The sequence below is a fragment of the Phalacrocorax aristotelis genome, chromosome 4 (genome assembly GCF_949628215.1).
Source record: "Phalacrocorax aristotelis chromosome 4, bGulAri2.1, whole genome shotgun sequence".
NCBI lineage: Eukaryota > Metazoa > Chordata > Aves > Suliformes > Phalacrocoracidae > Phalacrocorax > Phalacrocorax aristotelis.
Genome location: NC_134279.1, coordinates 66,594,208 through 66,617,675, shown reverse-complemented (window position 1 = coordinate 66,617,675; position 23,468 = coordinate 66,594,208). Strand labels below are relative to the sequence as shown.

Genomic DNA, 23,468 nt, shown 5'->3' with positions numbered 1-23,468 from the left:
AAAAAGGTTCGAGTTTCCAGCTCTGAAGCCATCTGTTTACTATTCCAGCAATTACAATCTGTTTTGTTTTTATTCACTTGGAAGCTGATTAACTCTGTCAATCCCATGGATGTCATTTGTGGAAGCCAGCTACAGGAGATTCAGTAACATGGACCGTGAATTCCAGCCATGGCACATTCAGTAATTCTGCTTTCACTAGTGAATTTGAAGACAGGCCAAGAGTGCTAAAAGCCCAGGGAAAAAGAAGAAAACAGTCTCCATTTATTTTAAATTCTTTGTATGATAAACTAGTGATATTTCTTCAAAAGCCAGATTCTTTTCTTGACCTTTAATCACACCACCCTCTACCAGCCCTTGTCCTCTAACTACTCTTGAAGCACCGTTAACATGCTTACTGCTTAATTTAAAAGATTTCAGAGTGTACAATAACTAATCCTGATGATTCTTGTCTCTTCTTCAAAATAAGTGAAAAAAAAAAAGTATATAGAAACGCGACTATACCTTTTTGATCTGAAACAATAGCAATTAAAAATCTCAGGGAGGTAAGTTGTGTGTTTCTGCATTCCTTTAGCATGCATTATATCTTGGCTCTCTGTAAGGAGCAGGTTCAGTCTTACAAAGATTTTTGACACTTCTCTGTAAGTGGGGATGTGGGAACTAGCAGAGGGGCACTGTGGAGGTGGACACACAAAGGCTGTGCACAGTGGCAAGAACCACTGTTTTGTCAACGCAAGTTGAGGGTGCCCTCACATGCTCTTGGATTTCTTTGGATGCTGCTGCACACAAAAACAATGGGTCTAGAAAACTGTCAGAGATGACTCCAGGATTTTTTTTCTCATGTGTTGCAACTTTCAGTCCCCAAATCACCATTAATGAACCATCTCTGAGTTTGCTATCTTGCAGCAGTGCTAGAAAAAGAGAAATTGCCTATGTTATTCTATCAAATCATAGCAGCCAAATCAGAATAATGTCAACGGACTGCTAAGTCCTACTTTAGCCCATCTCCCCTGGATGAGCAGACAATCCTATGTATGGTTAAGTCTCCAGGCCTGCTACAACTTAAAAGGATCATCTCTCCCCACCAAAACTTCCTTCTATCATTAAAGCAAACGGAATTAAGTAGAAAGGTCTTTGAAGTCAACATTCTATTAAAGCAAGCAACAAAGGGCCTTCCCATCACTCCTAAGAGCTAAAGAAAACCCCGCCCTTTTCCACACTTCCAGTTAAAACTGCTTCAATATAAGTATTTGTTGGTGAAGTTTTGCATTTCTTTCTTTAGTTTTACCCAAATCGTTACGATAACAGAAATACTGATTTTCCACAGGAGGATGTGAGCGCGATACTGTGTAAGTTGATAGGCTTGCCAAGCACAAAAAGAAAATAATATTATTTGAGCTTCTTATTTTCTGTGCAGTTTGGAACTGCATTTTTCAGGAACACCAGAAACTTGACGCCTGTTGTATGAAAATGACAAAGTTAAAAAAAAAAATCTGGCTAGCTCAAGTCCACACCTTTGCTGAGTTAATGTGTGCCTACAACGTGTCAAGGCCATGCAGAAAAAGTAGGAACGGGGATAAATGTTTATCTCTTAGGCAACTCCTCAGCATTTCCTATCAAAGTGATTACCATCAAACGTTGTGTGTATGCTGTAAAACGACTATGAAAGTTTCACTGTGGGGCTATGTTTCCCTAAATCTTTTTCAACACTTACTTATTTCATAGATAAAAACATCTCCTTCCCAACTAGCTGAGGCTAGGGCAAGCTGATTTTTACCCTCCTATCTGACAAAAATTCTGCAAACTTGTTAACCACCACCACCACCACTAATGAGCAAAGTGACAGCTTGGAAAGTGTAAGAGTATTTGTGATATATAGCACCGATTTGAGGCTTTTACAGAAAGGTTTCAAAAATACTGAGTAGAAACAGTAAAACTTCAGCAGGATAAAAAATTTTTCTCTGTACAAACTACTCAAACGTTTCCCAGAAATGGAAATAGTGGAATATATTAGGTTAAAATCGACAATGACTAGAGTAGCCTCAGCATGCTTTCCAACAGCGATTGATTTGATAATGTAACATACCTTGAAATTAAAGTAAACCAAGCACACACAGTCAGATTTATTGTCTCTGAAATTTAAACTCATCTTTCCACAATGCCAAAATGCAACAACAAAGAAATCTACAAAGGAATTTTTTAATGTCTCATTTCCATTTATCAAATGGATTCTTGTTGTAAGAAGAAATAATATTTTTCAGCTGAGTGGATGGACTCCCATTTGGGAAATGGAGAGAGAGAAAGAAATGCCCTGGAAATAGATGGCATACTCAATTAGATCAAAGCAAGCTGGGGAGATAAGCAATATCCAGGGAGTCTTTTAAAAATGAGACATAAGAGCTGGGTTTAAAACATCTGGAGTACTAAGACAAATAGAAAAAGTACACAAGACTGAACCAAGTCAGGATGTGAACTGAATGGAGGCAAAAAGACAGTAAGAAGTCAGAACCAGCCATGGCCCCAGACTGAAATTATGGTGGAAGAGTTTCTTTTGCCCTTCACACTAACTCAGAAATGTTTTCTTGGGGGGGGGGCGGGGAGGGGGGGCAGAAGCAGGGAAAGGTGGGAAGAAGAAAGGAAATAGGAATGAAATACATACAAAATACATGAGAAAGATAACTAAAAGAGGCTAGTAGGAATTTGCTGAGTGCTTGTGGCACATCAGTGGAAGAGGATTACTTACTGGTAGCGTCTTCCTGAAGCTATATATTGAAATATCCACACACTGTTCAAGCTTTAAGTTTAACTTACACAGAGACAAAATTATATACCAGTGGATGTTTGTGGCACCTTTTACATCATTAATTAATCTCCAAAGAACACAGTACAACAGTGAAACTAAACAGCATATTGTATGCGTTTGCAGGCAAAAGTTTATCAAGTGGACTAGACGACCACAGTTTCAGAGTGCAGTCACAGAAATAACATGACTTTCCCCCCAAAACCAGTCAGCTACAGAAAACTGTTCTCATTCCCATAAACCTAACAGATCATAGGCAACATAAAAGGTTTAAATTGCAACCTCACTGCAGAAATCGGGAACAGAAACAAGAGGGGAAAAAAACCCCAAACATTATCGGACTTGCACAGCCACGGAAGTAGAGAGCTCGGTCCTGACGGCTCCCCAGAATACAGGGCAGATTTGAATGGATATTGACAAGTTTAAATATACACAACATTTCTGCCCCCTTTTTAAGTTATAACTGTTTAAAGCAGCCTGACTTAGAAAGTTATTTAAAATGGTGATCTTTTTGACAAGAATCACTGTTTTGTGGCAATACAGATTACTTAGTGGTCCACAGAAGGCAGAGTGTTCTTAAATAACAAGGAAGCAAAATATTAATGTAAGCTGTCACTGAAAAGGGCATGTAGAAGTGATAAAATTTTAGGGCATAATTTACTTGTGATGTTAGTATTAAACCTGTTAAAGAAAAAAATAGTTCTATGATCTCAAATCACTCATAGCATACTGTCTTCAAAGATCTTGGAAACAAACACCAGCTAAGAAGCTAACAGTTGAAAGGAAGCATCGTTAATTTTATAAGGAACATAATTAATTCTTAGCATCTAGGCACTGCCGTGAAACACGTCTGCCTCTGATCATCAGTTCCATGAAAGAAAACTACCTAATTTCTATGCATTATTAGGAGTCAGTAGCATGCAAATAAATTTAAAAAACCCTAAACACCTGTTGTGCAGATGAGTACTATTGCATTTGCCTGAGAAACACACTGTAACAGAAAAAAAGTTTTTGCTATTTTTATTCTACTTAATCATAATTAAAAATGGTTTTGAACAAGGGGCAGTAAGGCTAAAACTTGGAGGCTCAGAACTACATATGCTGGTTCGGGCTGTTCTCAAAGGAAACAATGCCACCTTCTCAACACCGGGATGAATGCAGCTATGTAAATCTTGTCATTTGAGCTGGATTAACTCAAATTGTTAATTCATAATAGTTTTTTGACATTACAAATGCAATTATGTTATGGAGGGACATAATCTCAGAAGTATGATGAGACAGTCCCTGAGTGGTTTATAACCCACCAGACTTCTGAATTAAGGAAGGTCAAACAATAATTTGCAAATAAGTCATTTCCTTTTCTGAGATTTCTACTAATTAAATATAATTTAAAACCAGCTGTAAGTAGTAAACCAACAAATATGAAATGTCTCAGCAACAAATATGATATACAAAAGAATTTCTTCAAACACACATCTCTAGAAAGACGGGTAAAAACAACCTCCACAATTTTAAGAATGGATACCTTAAGCATAGCTCTTAAATCTTTGCTTGCATTGTACATAAATTTCTTAAATTTTAAATATAAATTGTTACTGAATATTTTGGAATCTATGCTAAATGCCCCAATAAAAACATTGGAACCTAACTTTAAGTGCTCCCCCACCTCCCGCAAAATTTAGCCTCCATTCCAAATGGAAAACATGAGACGCAGATAAAAGAGCACCATCTAAGTGAGAATAAGAATAATTTTTTGGATTAAGAAAAATACCATTTGGCATTCTTACAGCTTCTAGACAAGAATTTTTCAGCTATGCTTCCATTTCATGTACACGGAAATAATCCATTATTTGAAGCAAATAATTAGGATTCCAATGGTTTGAAATAGACAACTTTGAGGGCAAGCCTGTGTCAGTAAAACATCAAGTATAATCATATTTGTGAAATCCACTCCTTAGATAATAGGAACCTGTGAGAAGATCTATCTGAAAAGATTGTTTCCCTAAGTATCTTAAGTTTTATGTATGCATGTATTTTAATATGAAATGTGCAAGTCTTATTCTAATTCCTAGCAGGACCACAATTTAGAAATATTCTACCCTGAGGTGCAAAGTGAAAACAAAGAACCAGAATACCTACATAAGACCTGCTTGGGAAAGCATGAATGTAGTCACATTACTCACTGATGGCTTGACAACTGATATAAAACACTCAAACCCAAGTAGAGCTCCAGAGGCTTATGCTTTTGAAAGGATTTAATGTCCTAAGCCAATGCTAAATGAAGGCCTTTTCTACTGGTAGGCATGCAGTAAGAAAAGCAGGTGTAAAGTTGATCATCACTGAAGAAAGCTACAGACAAGTTAAGATATCTGCCCCCCTTACAGACAAACCATGATAAAAGGCAGAAGCAGATTCCTTTCAGGTATGCCTAGAAGTGGAGACGGAAAGGAGCATGGGGGCATTAAGTAGAGGATGGAGAGTAGGTGAGCTGGCACAGCCACTGAGAGAAAAGTTTGAGAAACTCCTGTCTAAATTTAATTTGTGGTAATGAACTGATAAAGCTGAATGCAGGCGTAAGTCAGGTAAGTTTCTGCTGTTGAAAGAACTAATCAGACTCTGAAATCTGTCAGACTGACAAAACCAAACAAAAGAATACAGAAAAAAAGCCTAGGTCTCCACAAAGCATGAAGTGTCTCACTAAACATTTACATCCTTTTAATACAGCAGGAGATAACATTATTTGTACTCCAAAGAACACCGAAGAATAGTCTAGGCAGCCTTTACTGATGTCAAGAACATGAGAGAAAGCAGCATCAGAAAAAGGTCTCCTCCTATCAGTTATGAAAAATAGTAAGAGAAATACCAATTGCTTGACCTGTTCCACAAGAACAGAATGTGCAATTTGCCATGAGAATGGGGGCAAAACCAGTAACTTTTCTAGGATTATAAAGTGTCCAGAGCTGTTGCCCCAAAACCATGGATCTAGGAAGACAAAGTCTGTTTATACACCCTGATTTTGGAAAAGACGTATATCTTTATGCTGTAGGAAAAAAATTAAAAGTTACCTGGTCTTCAATAAGAAAAAGTGGATTAAAAAGTAGGCATGGCTATTTTGAAAATACTTTCCATACCAAGGTTTGAAGAAAACTATGACAAGGTTGGCTGACATCTTGCTTATATAATATAACACTCTTAACAAGTGTAAGAGATAACATGGACCTGCAGAAGTATACGATGACAAATATGCAGTAAAAAAACCAAAATGGGGAATGAAATTGGTCTGCACTCATTCTGCAGCGCTCCTGAGAGCATGCTTTGGCACTCGAAAACATATAGCTTGGAAAAAAGAGAAAGCTGATGTGTGACCTGAGAATCAACTGAAGTTTGGTACTGAAGGACAGTATGAAGGGAGGATGCAGACGCATGTGGAACAACCAGAGTGTAATGGTCTGAATGGTCTGAACAGTGGTGCAGACATGGGTCTGCATAAAATCAATGAATAAAGGCAACAGCGTGAAATAAACAACAGTTCAGCAGGGACCATGGCAAATGCAGGTTAGGCAGTTCTTTAACAAAGGCGTAGGCGGCTATAGTGGATCACATGTGATGCACAAGTCAATGTTACATTGCTATAAAAATACAACTAAGTGTCATGATATACAACGAGCAGTGGGATAGCTAACATTGGAAGAGATAGCCAATGATAATGGTGTAATTTTCATTATGGGATCTACAAGCTGTTACCAGAAGTGCTTAGACATCCTGTTTGGGCTCATCAGCCTCCCTGAAAAAGTGGGCACCCTTTCTATGCTTATGTGAGAGAGGGGAAAAAGGTAGAAAGCTGCAAGGAAAACATAGGTACTCTGACTTACTGAAGTGAGTAACGGAATAAATAATGTTGACAAAAAATCACACATTGAAAAAAAAAAATAAAGTGAGCATTTAGATGAGAAAACAAGTCAGTCAGCTGAACACTGGCAATCCAATAAGGAGGGAAGAGAAATAACAGATGGAGGAGATATGGAAACTTAAGTAACTCAAGACAATATCTTATGCATTGAAAGGAGAAGATGGACAGAGATATGTCTCACGAAGAGCATTATTTTATCAAGGTACGCTGCAACCAATCAAAACAATATTTTTAGTTGTAACCTGGTTAGGAACCTGATAAAAATGTGTGGAGTACATTTTAATTATTGCTCAGTTACAATAACTTCAGTATTTTATCTGCCCAGCAGTAAAATAATTTCTATTTTCTTTTCCAGCTTTTTAATAAGGCACTATTACAAAAATCCTTGCAAACAACAAAGTAATTAAAAATGCCAGTTGACTTCCGAATTGGGACCACAATCTAGGTTCTATTTGCAGTATTTCAAATAAGTGATTTTCTCTTGAAACAGTACATTAGAAATGTTCTCAGTTCGTAAGTAGCACATATCCCTATACAAATACATATAGGTACAGGTCTATAAATCATACATTTCTATAGACTTGTATTTGTTAAAAAACATAGCTTGGGTTTCCAAACATTTTCTTCTGATTTATTTTAAAATATCTAATAATATCTTTTAAATAACTGGGAAGTAAACTTTGTTAATGAGGACTCCATAAACTTTGCTAGATTACACACCCAAGGACACCATTGTGTTTCATATTACAGTGAGACCACAAAGCGTGACCCTACCTCAGTTACCACTAAGGGCAAAACTGTTAAGCTATGATGTGCTAGTGATGTGCGCACGTGAATGCAAAATGCTGCTCTGAAAATCTTGGGCTTCCCGTATAAAACAATTTCCATTCAGATACTTCCATCTAATTAGTTGTTGATCATTGTAAAAATACCTGGCTTAATTGGAGCCTGGAAGGCTATCAACAGCTTTCTGAAACACTCAGTATGCTAGGGAACACTCAAGACACAAGGGCAGGGTCTTTCATGTTGACCATAGCAAACACTGGAGAAAAAAAGACTTATGATAAGAAAATGCTGTCCTTAATTATGGCAAAAATCTTATTTGTATTAAATTAGTATCCAGTTACCCAATGAATATAAGGAAGAAGGAACATAAAAAATGAAATACAATTTCTAACAGCTACCAAATGTTTACCTATATTTTAAACAAAATTTCGGATAAGTTAATAAGATCTAGCACCACTCTGTAAAGCCCTGCAAACAAGTGTTTAGACTTTCTCCTAAAACACTTCAAAATAATGAAAACATTTCTATTAGCCTCAAACCTTGTTTAAACAATGTCTTTAAGGCACTACTGTGTAATTATAGCAAAACAAAAGGACACCATTAGCAAAAGGATAAAAAGTGAATAAATGCAGTACTATAATTGGCTTGAAAATCTGAAGGAGGTGTCAAATCATCAAAGGACAGGCTACAACTATCTTTTGATTGAGTGAAAGAGGAATTAGGGAAGGAAAATCTACCCAAGAATACATGCAAACAGCCCCGTCACCTCACACCATTTAAAATCTTCCCCTCAATTCTGGAACCAGAATCCGCACTTTTTTAATGTAAACGACTGAAAATTCTAGTATAAGACACCTTACAAAAATTTGATTAAAAAACCCCCACCACTAGCTTTAGCATATAAACAACAGAGGAATGCAAAATAAGGCACAGTACACGTGCCTCTCTGGATTAAAGCATCTTTCTTGAGCAGGAATACTTTCCCAGAGCTCAACACCAAAATGTGGAATTGCCTCAGTATAATTAACCTGCTTCGTCATGGGCAGACTACATAAATCCTTTATTTACAAGTAACAGGCAGTGCTGATTGCCCTCTATCCTTTTCTATCTAACATCAACTAAAATGCAGCTTTAAGGCACTAAACTCTTAACAGAAGAGAGGATTTTAAAAAGGATCTGTAGTTGTCATATTCTCAAATGGCAGGCCTAGAGAAAGCTACTGTTTTCTCTTCTAGAGAAAGGCTTAAGCAGAAAGACAGAAGCGTCCCTATTTTTATATAGTATTATCAGCTCCCTAAAGAAAGCTGAAAATTTTACCAATTTTCTCAGGACTCAGAACAAATAGGAAAGCATGAGTATGAGTTTCTCAGTTTTTTAGGAACTCAAATTAAAAAAAAATGACAAAACAATAATGAGTAAAATGATGACCTCCCCCCTAGTTATGTATAAAACTAAGTATATAAATCCTATACAAAGGCTTAATGATCATGACACTAAACTACAGAAATTTCCTTGCAGGTAAAGGAAGTTAAAGAAGTTGAGATCTTCAGAAGTAGTCTACTATTCAAACAAGCAAATAAGCAACAGTAAAAATCCTTAGCTCAGAACCCTAAAAAGAACATGAGGAACAGCATACACCAAGGCAATATGTAAATGACCGCAGTTTAAAACAAAACAGCACCCAAAATTTATACACCTCACATGAGGTCACATGATGGCAGGGAAAGACAAGGGAAGGACAGACTATAAAATTGCATTTGGCAAGTGGGATTCCAGAGTATAAAACAAGATGGAGTACTGGACTGTGGTATTAGAGCTGCTGTTGTTGCATTAAGGGGAATGAGGCAGAGACCATCAAGTTCATTAAATGAGTCAGGACTTATTATACATCTATAATCAACTATATATCAAGTCTACCTTTCTGCTTTTACACTTCTGCATTAAAAATGGCCCACTTACTGAGAACAGTCATTCATTTCAATATTGTTTTTATGTTTTTCTATTAATTTTCCTACTTTGTTTTATGTCTGTCTGTGAAAAAGTAACTTCTCGTCTGGCAATTAGAGTTTAAAAATTTCTGTCTGCTTACTCTGCATCACAGGTGAAACTTATTCTGAAGCCAAGTAACCTTCTGATGAAACGCCTTAGTGAAAAGGGCTAAGGCATGGCTGTTAAAAGAGATTTCTCAAAATCAACAGATATAACGATGGTTACACTATGTGTCATTTGCATTTTACCTAACCCAATATTTTAGATTTGTTCCACATCAGGAGTGTAGAATGTGCTCATTCATGAAAGAGAAAGCTGAAGATACTTGCTAAAACCAATCTTTTTTGTCACTAGATCATTGGTGTGAGACTAATGTCTTCCACAGTAGTAGGAAAGCAATTCACATTGTGTAGCCTTATCGCTACTGGATTGCACTACCGTAAGACCAATAAGCAACAATGCTGGAATATTAATCCCATACTAATACAGATGTGTAAAAAGAGTTCACAAAATTTTCCCTCCCAATTTTGAGAAAATTTATGGTAGCAGAAATCAAGTTTAAGAAAAATTTTGTCTGTTGTCATATTATAATAGATGTTATTTTACATGCACAATCATGAGATCAAATAGACTCATAAAAATACCAAGTTTTTGAGTTAGATTCCTAACTCTTGTAGTCAACTTTGAAATTATTACAAAGATTAGCAATTCTTATTTTAAGTACTGCACTAACTTGATCTCATTAAGACAGCATTTAAAAACAGCATTCAAATATAATAAAAAATTAAAAGTGAAAATGTATATTTCCTGCCAACAAATACAATCGATTTTCTTCTAAAACTCCAAACTGCTTTAAGAAAAGCCAAATTATAAGGGAGAAAAATGAAAAAGTTCATTTTAGATGAAGAAAATATCCTAGCTTCAAGTGATCGGAATTGATTTTTAAAAACTTTTCTATGCGAATTCCCACCCTGATACGAAGGGTAAGTAGACAGGTACGTCATGTCTTCACAGCATGCAGCGCTGCTTGTTACTGCAGTGGGCCCACAGCTTCCTTTGCCTCTGTGATAAATCCACACCCTCTGAAGTAGATTTTTAAAATATTCAGTACACTGTAAATTCCTAAAATGGAGTCTTTTATTGTGTCCCATTTTATTGTTGGATAATAGTTTCTTGTATTTCAGCATGGCTGTCTTGAAGCCTTTTTGGATCTAGCTTGGCCAAGTCCAAAGCATGTGAATATGATCTTCAGCGTTACAAGGAAACACACCGAACCACCCGCATGGAAAGAAACATAAATACTTTCCTAAAAACACACATAATTTTCTTTGCCACCAAGACATTAATAATGTTTCAGTGTTACTAAAGAAATTAAAATGGTCAGAACATAGATTTACAGTAAAAGGGAACAGCCCCATAACACATCAAATGCATTGTTGAAGCAACAGTTCAGAAGTCAAGTAGTAACAAACAGCATATGGACCAACATATCTACCATCCACCTTATCTTGAATAAAACAGGCAGTATGAAAAAGTGATTAACGGTCTTCTGTTGCTACAGCGAGCACATGGCTAGTTCTAGTTGCTTGATACTACCTTGAGCTGTAAGAATTCAATTGCTTTATTCCCACTTGCCAATCCTAACAAAAATTGAGTATACATAAGAATTCAGTGACAACATTCTGCCTACCTGCCACAATGCTTCACAATAAAACAGCATCACACCACCTCTCTCTTTCAAGAATACTCGGTAAGATACCAAGATCAGAAAACTTAAGAAAAACTGTAAATATTGACCATAAATGTGTATATAAAAACATTTCAAGCATGACAACAGAACGATGATGTGATTTATGATACCACATCAACAAAAATATAGCCCAAAGAACATATGAATGAATAATGATATTTTCATGTGCATTAAACTTCCAGATGCAGGAATTATGTTTGAAAATGCATGCACAGCTAGAAATCACATTCCTGCTTTTTAGCCAGTAGCTATACTCTAGACTAAAAATGTTTGTATGATTTCCTTGGCTAGTGCAGACAGTACACAATGTTGAACCAACATGCCAAAACAAGACATCCTTTTCTATATCTGACAATCCTCTGATACTGCAACAGTACCCCTAAAAAAGATTTGGGGTTACAAGTGTGGAGAAAATTCCAGAATTGTAATTCTTTGTCTTTTACCATTCCCTTTATCAATGAACTTTCTGTGATATCCTTTCTAAGACGACAACTGATATGAGAAACTATGAGTAAAAGGGAAAAATAACAAAAATTGTGAATGAAATAATGTAAAATATCAAAATAGTTATCAGATTTCCTAAAGAGCCAAAGCTAAAGGAGGAAAGTTATCAGGTAAATAAAATTGAGTCCCAATTAAAACTAACATGAGGTCATATCACAGTAATAGGTCTTACATTGCCATAGTAAGAAAAACTTTAAGGATAAATATAATTTGAATGCAAAATTTTCTCAACTGTAGTCAAAATTATGACATAAAAGTATGAGAGAGCTCTTTCTTCATTTGCGAAAAAGAAACAGATAGATGCTACCCTTTCCTTTTCTGGTTCTGGCTTTTTTTACAGCAATCTTGTTTCAAGGTTTGAACTTCTTACAAACAAGTATTTTATGTTGAGTTTGGTCCCCAATCAGTGAATCAAAATACAAAATAATAGTCTAAAGATATGAGTATTTCACACCTTAGTTATTTCATTGAAATGAGTTGAGACTTCTGTTAAAGGAGATCTTTTCATCCTACAGAAGAAATAATTTCACAAGTGTACCCTTTTTGTAAGTAATATAACAGCCTGTCTAAGATCACAGTTGTATTACAATGAATTATAAATATCTAGCTTTAAAATGGATTTAATTTCACACTAGCCTAAAAAGATTCCAATCCAATGAATTTAGCATAGTAACTGTATGGTATACTTGTCTAGAATAATTTTGCATTTTAAATTGTTCTGTAAGGATTCAGTGAGTAAACCCTTTAGAGACAGCAGATTTCATTTGGCATTGAATGCATACTAAAACGGACCTCTGAATACTTCTCAGAAGTATATAGTACTATTTTTTACTGTATAATGATAAAAGCATTACAGACTTATATTAGAAATCATTCAATGACTTTTTTTAAAACAACTGTATGTTAATACACTGAATTTCTGCTTCATTTTATAACTTACCCTTCCTCACAGTATGAGAAACTACACAGTGGAATAAAATTCTGTTCCTTTTGGAATCAATAGCCAGTTGTGACTGACTTTAGACATGTCAGGACTTGATTTGTTGTCTGGCTGAACTATGTTAGTTAAGTCTCTTTCTTTCCTCTTGGTGCGTTATAGCCATAATAGAATGTAACACACCTATTGTAGCTAAGATTTGTGTAAACTATTATATATTTTAAAATTGCACTTTCTGCGTTACTCTGATGCTATACAATATTTAATCTCATGTCTTCTCTGAAATTAAAATTAATATCATACAATTAAAAAAAAAATCCAAAGTGCTTAGTTGTTTGACTTCTCCAACTTGTTAAGATTGGAATTTTAAGACGAAGGGGGGAACAGGAACTTACCTACTTGGTACTTTGGGTAATAAGTTGCCATTTGTCCACTACTGCATGATTGTCTCTTATGCCTTTTTCTTATATTTGTATCAGTGGTCTCCCATTGTGGACTTTTTCTTTTGTTTATTCTGATAAGAACTTCGGAATTACCAGCAGGATTATCATCATGGTTTACACCACTAAATTTTCTGCTGTGAAACTGGTCATCCAGCCTTTCAGTCACTTTAGAAGCATTAGATCCTTTAGATGTTTCCATTTCATTTTCTTGTTTCTTTAATGCATTTTGCTTAGTAGAATGGGACCTTAAAAGAGGATGTCTTTTGTCTTCCATATAGGCCTGATTGCTTTGACTTTCAACAGCTTCAGGGGAATAAATGACATTACTTAATTTAAACGAATTGTGCTGCTCAATATGGTTGAGTTTTCTCAGAAATATCCTACAATCTTTAAAGGTTTTGGCTTTCCAAGTATTTTGAAACAGTTTATCTTGGCTTTGTTCTTTTCTAACATTTTGTTGGCAACAAATTGTTCCATTTGTCTCTGCATGTGACTTAAGTATATTTGCTAAACCAGGATGTGAGTTGAAGTCAGAAGATCCCATCATCTGTTGAGCAAATGCATCTCTGGCTTCATTTTCAGATGGCAAGAGGCTACTCTGAGATTCTACCAAAGTCTGAGTGGGCTGGGTTCCTACTGTATTTTTTTCCTGGAGCTTGGGCATTTCATCATTGGTTTCCCCACTTGTACTTTTAAACAACTGGCTTTGGCACAAGAACTGCAAATTTTTCTTTTTTGCTTTCCAGCCTCCAGGAGCCTGATTATAGAGCTTTTTTGTTTCTCCCCACCTATCACGCTGCAACTTCTTAAATTCGTTTCTTTTTAATCTGGCTAACGTGAAATTACTTTTCATGCTTAAGACTGGAGACCTCACCATGTTATGCAATATTTGTAATTTCCCTGCTGGTTTTGAAGGAGAGGATAGTGCAAACTTTTTAAAGTGCTTTCTGAAAGGGCAAGTACTAAGATCAGATTGTTTAGTTTCCACCTTTATCTCTCTAGTGCTAACTACTTCTAAAGGATTGCGAGCATTTGCCTTTCTCACTAGAGAGAGAGACTGTGTTTCTGTAGTTTGCATAAACCAGGTGCAGAGTTCATTCATATTACACTTTTTCTGAAAAAGCATTTTTATAGGTGATGTTTCAAGTTCTACAAGGCAGGAGTCTAAAGGGTTTGGCATTTCAGTATTAGAGTCTTGCTCAATGGGATCCCTTTTTTCACGTACACATTTATCAAACTCATTTCCCCCCACTCGCAACCAGGTATTAGTTATCTGTTCAAATCTGTTGTTTAGTTCTTCCAACAAAGTGTCATTTGATGTGGAAGTAGCCCACCACCTGAGAGAGGGATTCGATGAAAAAATGGGATCCGATGATACTTCATTAAAGGGCCCGAATTCGCCATCCTTAAGATCCCTTTTTGCATTTCCTGGATTTCTCAGTTCTGAGGTATCTTTGGATGCTGTGCTCTGATTTGATTGCCTATGTTTTTCCTTTCGATCTTTAGCTTTTTTCAAATGGAGTTTGTAAGATTTATGTAGTAAGGCACTTCTACAAGTAAATGCACTAGAAGACGCTAATGAATGTAAAAAATGCAGCGAGGGTTTTCTGTCTCTAGCAGAATGTCTCAGTGGAATTTCACGTTTTCTTGACACTATTGTAAAAACACTGTTTGATCCATCCTCTCTAGAATCTTTCTGCATGCTTTTTACTTGACCCAAATTATTGTATAGTTGATTTTTTCTCTCCTGTGGTACGCTTTTTTCTAACACATTCTGCTGTTGTAAAGGAGGCAAACAGTTGCTAATACTCACTTTTCTTTCCTGAGGTGAAAATCTATTAACAGTCACTGATATGCCGGAGATTTTTACTTTTGCTGGCCTACCAGGTTTTCGAATGGTGGTTAATGGTTTCTTAAATGGCCGTATAATATTGCTACAAGGATGTGGTGATGCTAGGTTGTTCTTGATAGGTCTGACATAGTCATAACCAGAGACCTCATTTTCAGTAGAAGAATTCTGTAAGACTTTTACTATTTCAGTCAAAGAATTTTCAGTTTCTGCATTGTGCCTCGCTTTGTTGTGGTCACTGGCAAAATTAGAACTAATGTGCTGTGTGGGCAGAATGCTGATTACATTTAGATTATCTTCAGAAACTTGTCTCTTAGTTCTTCTTGACCTTCCAAAAACAACTGTCACAGTAATATTTTTGTTGCTGTTAACTTCTTCCACTACTGCTGCATCAGATTTGGTACTTCTACCATCACTGTTAAGTTCAGGTCTAGGTTCTGTGCTTTCGGTCATGTCTATTTTTGGTTTTGGAGGCCGTCCAATAGGTCTCTTAACCTGCTTAACAACTTGAGGACCTATTTTCTTTGGTCTACCTGGTTTTCTTTTTAAAACCGATTCACTGCTACTACTAGATTTCTCCACAGCTTCACCATTTTGTTTCGAGTCATTTAAGTTAGTTTGACCAGCTGGACAAGAGCTTGTAATTGTTTCCGCATAAACACAACTTGACTCCTCCTTGGTACCACTTTCACTGTAATCACAATCCTCCTTGACACAGATTGCATGAGAAAGTTCTTCTGTGGCCTGTTTGTCTAACAAAGTGTTTGCGTGCCCCTGAAACAAAGAAATATCTGTGCTTCCTTTAGAAGATGCAGCTGCAGATGTCAAAGTATATTTGACTCCTTCACTACTATTAACCTCCGAGACAAACATCAGCTTAATAGGACTAGAGTAGTTTAAGGGAGATGAGATCTCCCCAGCTTCAGAAGTTGTATGCAAGTCCCCATTATTGGAAGTTGAACTGGATGAATCAGAGGTCAGAGATTTCAAAAGGCTGTCATTAATTTCTTGATCTACAACCATTTCTTGTTTGTTTGTTGTCACACACACAGTTTTGATTTTACTGCTGCTTGGCACATGTGAATGTGGAAGGAAGCTTTGTCCTGTGCATCCTATTTCACTCAGAGTGAAAGGTAAGCGTCTTCTAGCAGCTGGGTTCATAACCTGTGCATAAGCATTATCTTTTTGGCTTATTTTGTAACTATCCAGCAATGAGTTGTTAGTCTTTCTGGCTAAGTTTATTGTATCTTCTAAACGCTCTACAACAACTTGCAGATTTGTGTCTCTCACAATTTTGCTTATATTTATGTCACTGCATCTTTCAGCATGAACATCTTTATTTATTTTCATTTTTTCCAAACATTCTAAAGACGTTTTTGCATTGGCTGACTTTCTAAACACCATATTGTTCGTGACATACACAGAGAACCATCCAGGAGGCACAATGTTACGTTTAGTTCTGCCCAAGATTCCATTACTCTCATCCTTTAGAGGAATCTGATCAGTCTCTTTTAAGGTTGCACAATCTCCTTGTGTTTTTGCAAGTTTTGCCTGGCTGGCTGCAACCGCACTGTTTTCTGAAAGAACTAGAAAGCCAGAGCCAGTTTGAAAATTAGGAAGAGGTAGTTTGAAAGCCTCTTTTTGGTGTACTGGAAAGCACATTGGTTTGGTTTGGCAGTTCATGCATGGATTACTTTTGAGATGTTGCAAAGCCTCATCTTCTATCACAGTAAAACTGTGTCTTTTATTTGGATATATTCTATCAAACTTTTTTGTAGATTTCTTTGCATTTCTCTCAGAAATTGGCTTTTTTCTTACGAGAGTTTCATCAAGGCTTGCAAGCTCCCTCTTGATTTGCAAAGACTGCCGTCGGATGAATGGTGAATCAGGAGAATTATACATTGCAAATAAAGTTTCCTGACGCTTGCGAAATCTTGTTTGGATAATTTTATTTTCCATTTGTTTATCATGTTGGCGAAGTAATTCCATAAAGCTGTAGTCACTTGCCTTAGCATTATGCAAAAGAGAGGCTATGAATTCTCCTAATTTGACATCATTTTCTGGTGCCCTGTCACTGCTAGAAAGTTTCACAAGATTTGTTGCTATATCTGTAGTGTCTATTGATTTTAACTTTTCATTAATACGGTCCATTAAATCTTGAAAAATGGCAGAATGTTCACCTTTCTCAGCCTTCTCAGAATTTATATAATAATTGCTGCTTTCTTGGTCTGTTGATAGCAACGTTCCATCTGGATATTCGGTCTCTTTTCCTCTGCACGTTTTACCTTCATATTCAAATTCTCCGTTGCTTCCTTCAGCTGGCAAGAGGGATGGAGGCTGGTTGATGGATATTTCAAGCTTGTTATTGTCTAAAGTTGGAAAATCTATGACCGATGATTCAAATTCTTTACTCTGTACAGGTGATAGCGGAGGCGGTGATGGGCTGCGAGATCTAGTTGCATTTTTAATGCTGTTCAGGAGATCACAGTCCTTAGCTGAATATGTACATGCTGCTGCTTTCACAGAATGCCTGTTACAATTTTGCAATTGTTCAGCACAATACTTAGGAGAACTACAGGCTTTGTTCACCATTGTCTTAACGCATCCGATCGCTACAGCTTGGCATGACAAAGGATGGAAATCTTTAATACAAACAGGCAGAGGTGGTAAACAAGTGTTTCGTCTTTGATTTTGTAAACAGCACCTTTTTGTCAGCATATGCCCACTGCAATTGCAAAATGAAACATGAATATCCTCTTCAGTAAGGGAACTGGGAGTTTCAGAGTGGACCAAATGTGTTTGCTTGCAACTGCAAACTATAGGAATGTTTTCATCTTGTATTAAAAATTTTAACATAGCCAAAGTCTGTTGCCAGTGATATGAACAAAAAGACTCCAAAACTTTGTTTAATGTTGATTTTCCTTTTTCCAAATTAGCTGTTTCCTCTGAATTTGCATCAGCTGTTGAGATTGAACTGAAAATGAAAACAAATCAAAACAAAATATAAATTACGGTAAAACACCATATCTAAATGTTTGTTATAAAGGCTAAACTCAAGCCTAAAAACCTAAAGCCTGCAAAACAGTTCTGTTTGATTTGCACTATCCAATCATACTTGCAAATGTCACTAGCAATGATGTGCATCTTATCTATAGCAGTGATTGTCCTACCAGAAGAAAAATAACCAGGAAGAAAATCAGAGGCAAAAAGAATAGTTTTAAACATAGCTTCGCGTATCTAAGTGTAATTACAATAACATTAACATTCTGATATTTCTAACTACCTTAGTCATTAATGAAGGAAAACCTCACCAAGAACCTGGGGAGCTTAGTATTGCTCCCATTTCACACAGTGAGGCACAGGGAGGGTACATGACTTGCCTAAGGTCACAATTCAAGGTTCTGGCAGAGGCAAGAATGGATCCACCTCTCCTGAATCCCACCCTAAGGTATTCATATACCAAAGTGTATTGAATGCTCTACAGGATACTCTTAGAGATCCTTCTAAAAGTGTTTTTATTTATATACTTATTTTTAAAGAACACTTAATGGGCTAACAGAAAATAGAAAAAATAGCCACTTGCTACTGTTACTGTTTTTTTCAGATGAAAGTTTCCCTTCTAGCTTTTAAATAAATTGCAGTGGTGCATCACAGGCTCTTCGTTGCAATATATTACACACACGTGCACACACACGTGCATGCACACACACACACAGATTCCTTCATTAAACAGAGAGACAGAATCACCACTGGAACAAATACCTTCTGTGATAAAGGTTAAAATCCTTTAAATCTCAAATACAGGGTAGGCCTACATCTAAATAAGACTTCTGAGCAGTTATTCTCAAAGATATTAACTCAAAATAAAATAACTTATAAAATACTACCATAACTATTTAATTAATTTCTTATAAATTATTAAAACTAATGTCACTACTTACCTAATCAATCATTTATATTGAAAAGCTGAAAATTTTCCATGGTAGAGATTAATACAGATATTTCTTCAATTAAATACAAAATCCTTAATCTGGATAGCAACTATCAGCAGATAGTTAACATCGAATTCAAATGTTTTACTGAAACCAATTGCACGAGCAGAAAATGTTAGAAGAATTCTGTTTTAGAAAAGTATGTATTGTTTAAACATATCACCAAACTCTGAACATGGCACTAACTCTTTGCCCTACTATTACCTCCTGTAGTTTTTGGCATTTAAGTCTGTACTTCGGAAAAATTTCATTTTGAAATGGTTTACAACTGTATTGATCAAGGAACTAACATATTTAGAATTTAATGTGCTGTATTTCTATAGAAGTTACATAATCGTTAATTAGCTCATACCCGATATTATTAGCATCAGTAATAACTTTCAGCTTCAGGTTTCTGAAGTTACACATACAAATTCATATTTTTATTGTCCCACAGGGATTTTAGAGCTTAAAAACAGCCAACTACACTTAATTCCTCAGGTCTTTTCCTTCTCCTGTAATATTTAGTATGAAATTATATATATTCAAAAGCAAGCATCTAGATGATACTAAGTCATAAAAGCGTAAGATAATTGTGATGGTACCAGTTGAAATTATGATTATGTTTAAAATGAAATAATTGAAGCCTTAAAAAGACAAAAAAAATCTCATCACACATGCAATCTAAAGTAAAAACAGTACTATTCAAGGGCATGTAATTGTCAGGATTTATCCGTTTTTAAAACACGACTTCACTGAGAAGAGTCTGAGTGTTACTCAGTCCAACAAACTCAGGAGTCACGAGGTGTTGAAGTGTATCACTACTCTTGTGAAAACAACGCTTACTCTAGTAATATAATTATGGATAAAAACTAATTGCCCTCCATACCACGACTTAAAATAGTATCTTGAAAGGCCAAAGAGATAAAAAAATGAACACTGCATTAGGTCTTCAATATTTGGTTTGTAAGTCAGAGTAAATTTGTTAAGTACTAATTTGCTAAAAAAAAAAAAAAATGCCTATGGTACAGCCTTTTTAGACTGAATCTTGACAGACATCTTTCCATCTGTCTAGACTTACAAGGTATGTCTAATGGAGTTTCACTGGAGAGCTTTAACTGTGAAGGACCTGTATCCATAACTGCTATTTAAAATATGCTCACTAGTGAAAGAAACTTCCAGAGTCCTAAACCCTTCTCAAAGTCAGTAACCAAAATTTTCAAAGGCCTCAGAACTGCTCTGAATTTGCTATGGGGTGATCAACCTGTTGTATAAAGTAATAGCCTGGTTATCACAGACACACTGGACATTCTTCTAATACAATTTCTTTACTGGTTATCTACCCTTGTGTAGCATCTATAATCTGCTTTCCCTTAGCATTTGTTAGTTTCTAAAGCTGACAGACAACTTCATCTATTCTACTGTAATAGTACCACACTCCAAATGATCTTCCAACTTTGTGAAAGCACATCGACCCCTCACTTCAGTCGCCACTTGGGAACAGAGTTCACTATGCAAACAAATCAAAGCAACTAATTTTCTTTAAAGCCTCGCTCTGTAGAGATGTCTATACATTTAAGCAAATCAATTATTAGTAGCTTTTCAATACAACTGTGCAATTGTATTTCAGTTTCCTGCAATTCCTTCCTATAGCCCTTAAATTTGTTGTCACACACTAGTTTAGACTATCCTCAAGATAAAAGGCTTAAGCAATAATTTCACAGAAGGAAGAACTGTCACTTTCACAATTGCATACGCCTTCACAGAAGTGTCTTACACTTCCTATAAATCACACACAAAAAGATGGCTAGAGAGAGTAGGTAGGGAATGGAGGGGTTGAGAGGTGAAAGGATCAATATGTGCTGCTCCCCCAGTACCTTTTGTGCACAATACCTCTGAAGACAAAAGTTAAGCATGGAATGACATTATTTCCCTGCTGGAGGGCAGGGGCAGTTCATACCATGGAGTGGGGACTGACTGGAGTCCAAAATAGGCACAAAGACAGAGATGTGATAAGGTTAAGTACTAGCCTTTCAGCGTATTGTTTTATGTATTGAAAAAGTAAACTTTTGCCTCCTCTACAAATAAAAAAACCCACCCATCTATCAGGAAAGGGCTCTATCAGAGGACTCCCTAGTGTTCTATCCTCTGTCGTCTCAGCCATACAAGATAGATCAATTTAGCAACTTCTTTGCAGACTGGGAACAGGAACAAAAATGGGAACAGAACATACTTTCAAGAACTCATATAAACAGCATAGAACTATTATAGAAATATAAATTTGTCCTACAGAAATGTTTGTTTTCTGACTTTACTAAGCAAATAAATCCCTCATAAAAGCTATATATTATCTGTAACATATAATAGATAATTTTTAGCTGCAAACTAAAGGATGTAACTTATAAAATTAGTTTTCTGAATTCCTTCTCATTTATGAGGAATGCATCAACTTTGAGAAATCATCCCTCCTTACAGCTACTATTTCTGATATATAAAATCTCATAGTAAATTAGTCACTATGTGCTTAATTTGTATAGTTCTTGATCTTATGCCACTGCTAACCGACTTGTGCCTCAGGAGTAAGTCAAATGAGTCAGTGTACAGGTTTTTGTTTCTTTCTTTTTTTTTACTGAATGAGCAAATCAATCACACATCAGTGTTGTAAATTTATGTGCAAAAGCATTGAAGTGCTTTACTACAAATTACAACGTAGAAACACGTTAACTAAACAATTAAATTCATACAATCAGATTTAGGAATATAACAACACAAAGAAGAAACAGAATTACAGTACATTTACAACACAAGACAAATACATGGAATTCATTAGAAAATATTGTAATAAATAATTCATGAATTATAGTGCAATTGATTTATGCATAAATATAACTAATTGCCTAAAAATCAGTTGTTAACAAAAATCTGTCAAAAATCAAGGCAGCCACAGAGTTTTACTAAATTACTGCGACAATGGAAATACTGCAATTAAAAAACAAATACAAGTATTTGTACTGTAAACAACTAAAAAAATCAGTCTCACTAAAGTTAATATACAATTTAATATAAAATTGTCATTAGCTACCAGAAATGGTTTAAACAGCTTTACTGAGCAGTAGTTCTAAAAACAGAGGCACTGTTTTTTAATATAAAATACTTGAGAAACATTCAAATAAGTAGAAAGCATGTAGGGCTTGCTTTCGCCTTCATTTAAAATTCTGCTGAAAGAGGAATTTTCAGAAATTGTCAATTACTAAGTAGGTACTGGTAACTGAATTTATAAAACAGTTCAAAATGTGTAATTTAAATGACATTTAATGGAATAGATAGGGGTTGGGGAAGGAGAATCTACACATTTCCCTGCCTTTCTTTAGTTGTGTAATCAAAGGTTAGCCTAATAATTAGAAACAAATAATTCTGTTCCTTTAAAACACTTACAGGTTGAGTATCATCTATAAACTATCAAAAAATATTTTAATATACTATTTCTGACCAAAAAATAAATACAAGTACTAAAATGTTGAAAATTAATTATAATATTACATACAAAACTACTGAGTACTGTTAAGTCAATAGTAAAATGATCCCTGATTTTATGAATCCTGTTAATTTTTTGGTCAGGTCATCTTTTAAATGATATAAAAAGAGTACTGTAACTTGCCTTCAATATAAACTTCTGACTCAAATTTATAACATCGTCTGAGGAGTAGAAAACATCAGTATGGTACAAATATTAGGCAATGCAATGAAGCCCAAAATTTTTGCAAGTAAAACTGTATAAAGACACACCTTGAAACATTTAAGGTTTTTTCAGCTTCATTTTTCAGTGGGGATATATTCACAAATTAATCCTTCTGGCCCTCACAAAATATGGCTTAATTCTTTTAAAATGAAAGATGACCCTGACATCTGCTGTTTTGTGACCTCCTTGTTATCAGGTACAGTTCTGCTTAAAAAAAGGATTCATTCTGTTATATGCAAGTAAACCTTAATCACTGAAGAAGATTCAGTAAAGATCTGAGAGACCAAAGAACTGAGACACTGGTTGTGCAGTTTCAAAGGATTATTCTGTTTCAAAATGGAAGTTGGTTTTTTTCAGTAGTGTTAATAAACATGGGCTACATTTTGCCACTGCAGTATGCAATGGCAATATTGCAGCATGCTCTCCGCTGAATGTAATGGCAAGTTTATCTAGAAATTAAATTACCTGATGTAGCCCATGTGTGTCTAATGTCCCATTTAATTTATATAATTAACCCAGAAACATGCAAATTTAAGTGGGGGAAAATGTATGCATGTGCACCTAATGTATCAAAGTTGGAAGAAAGTGTTTTTCTATGCCAAATTAGATACATAGAGAAAAAATTACATTTTGAGAGGAAAAGGGCACTGATGTTCAGTATTGAATGTATGAAGCAAGCCCCCATTCTTCATATGTAGACATATACTTTGTGATATTACCAAAAACCCCAAGTATGATATAAAGTCCAATGTGAATACTTTGAAACTCATGTAAAAACTGCAATATGAAGGTA

The 23,468-nt window shown here is 35.6% G+C and overlaps 1 protein-coding gene across 8 annotated transcripts in view; it reads right to left on the bottom strand.

The window, feature by feature from the left end:
* LCORL (ligand dependent nuclear receptor corepressor like) overlaps positions 1-23,468 on the bottom strand; it is an 85,901-nt gene that overhangs the window by 4,091 nt on the left and 58,342 nt on the right. For 4 of the 8 annotated variants that reach the window (XM_075091768.1, XM_075091771.1, XM_075091772.1 and 1 more), the window contains exon 7: positions 13,073-17,939. The exons of 2 other annotated variants lie outside the window; for them this stretch is intronic. In XM_075091768.1, the coding sequence (XP_074947869.1) occupies positions 13,073-17,939 (4,867 nt within the window). Of the gene's footprint in view, positions 1-13,068; positions 17,940-23,468 lie in introns of all 8 variants that reach the window. 2 more of the 8 variants (XM_075091769.1, XM_075091770.1) reach the window with 1 other exon arrangement.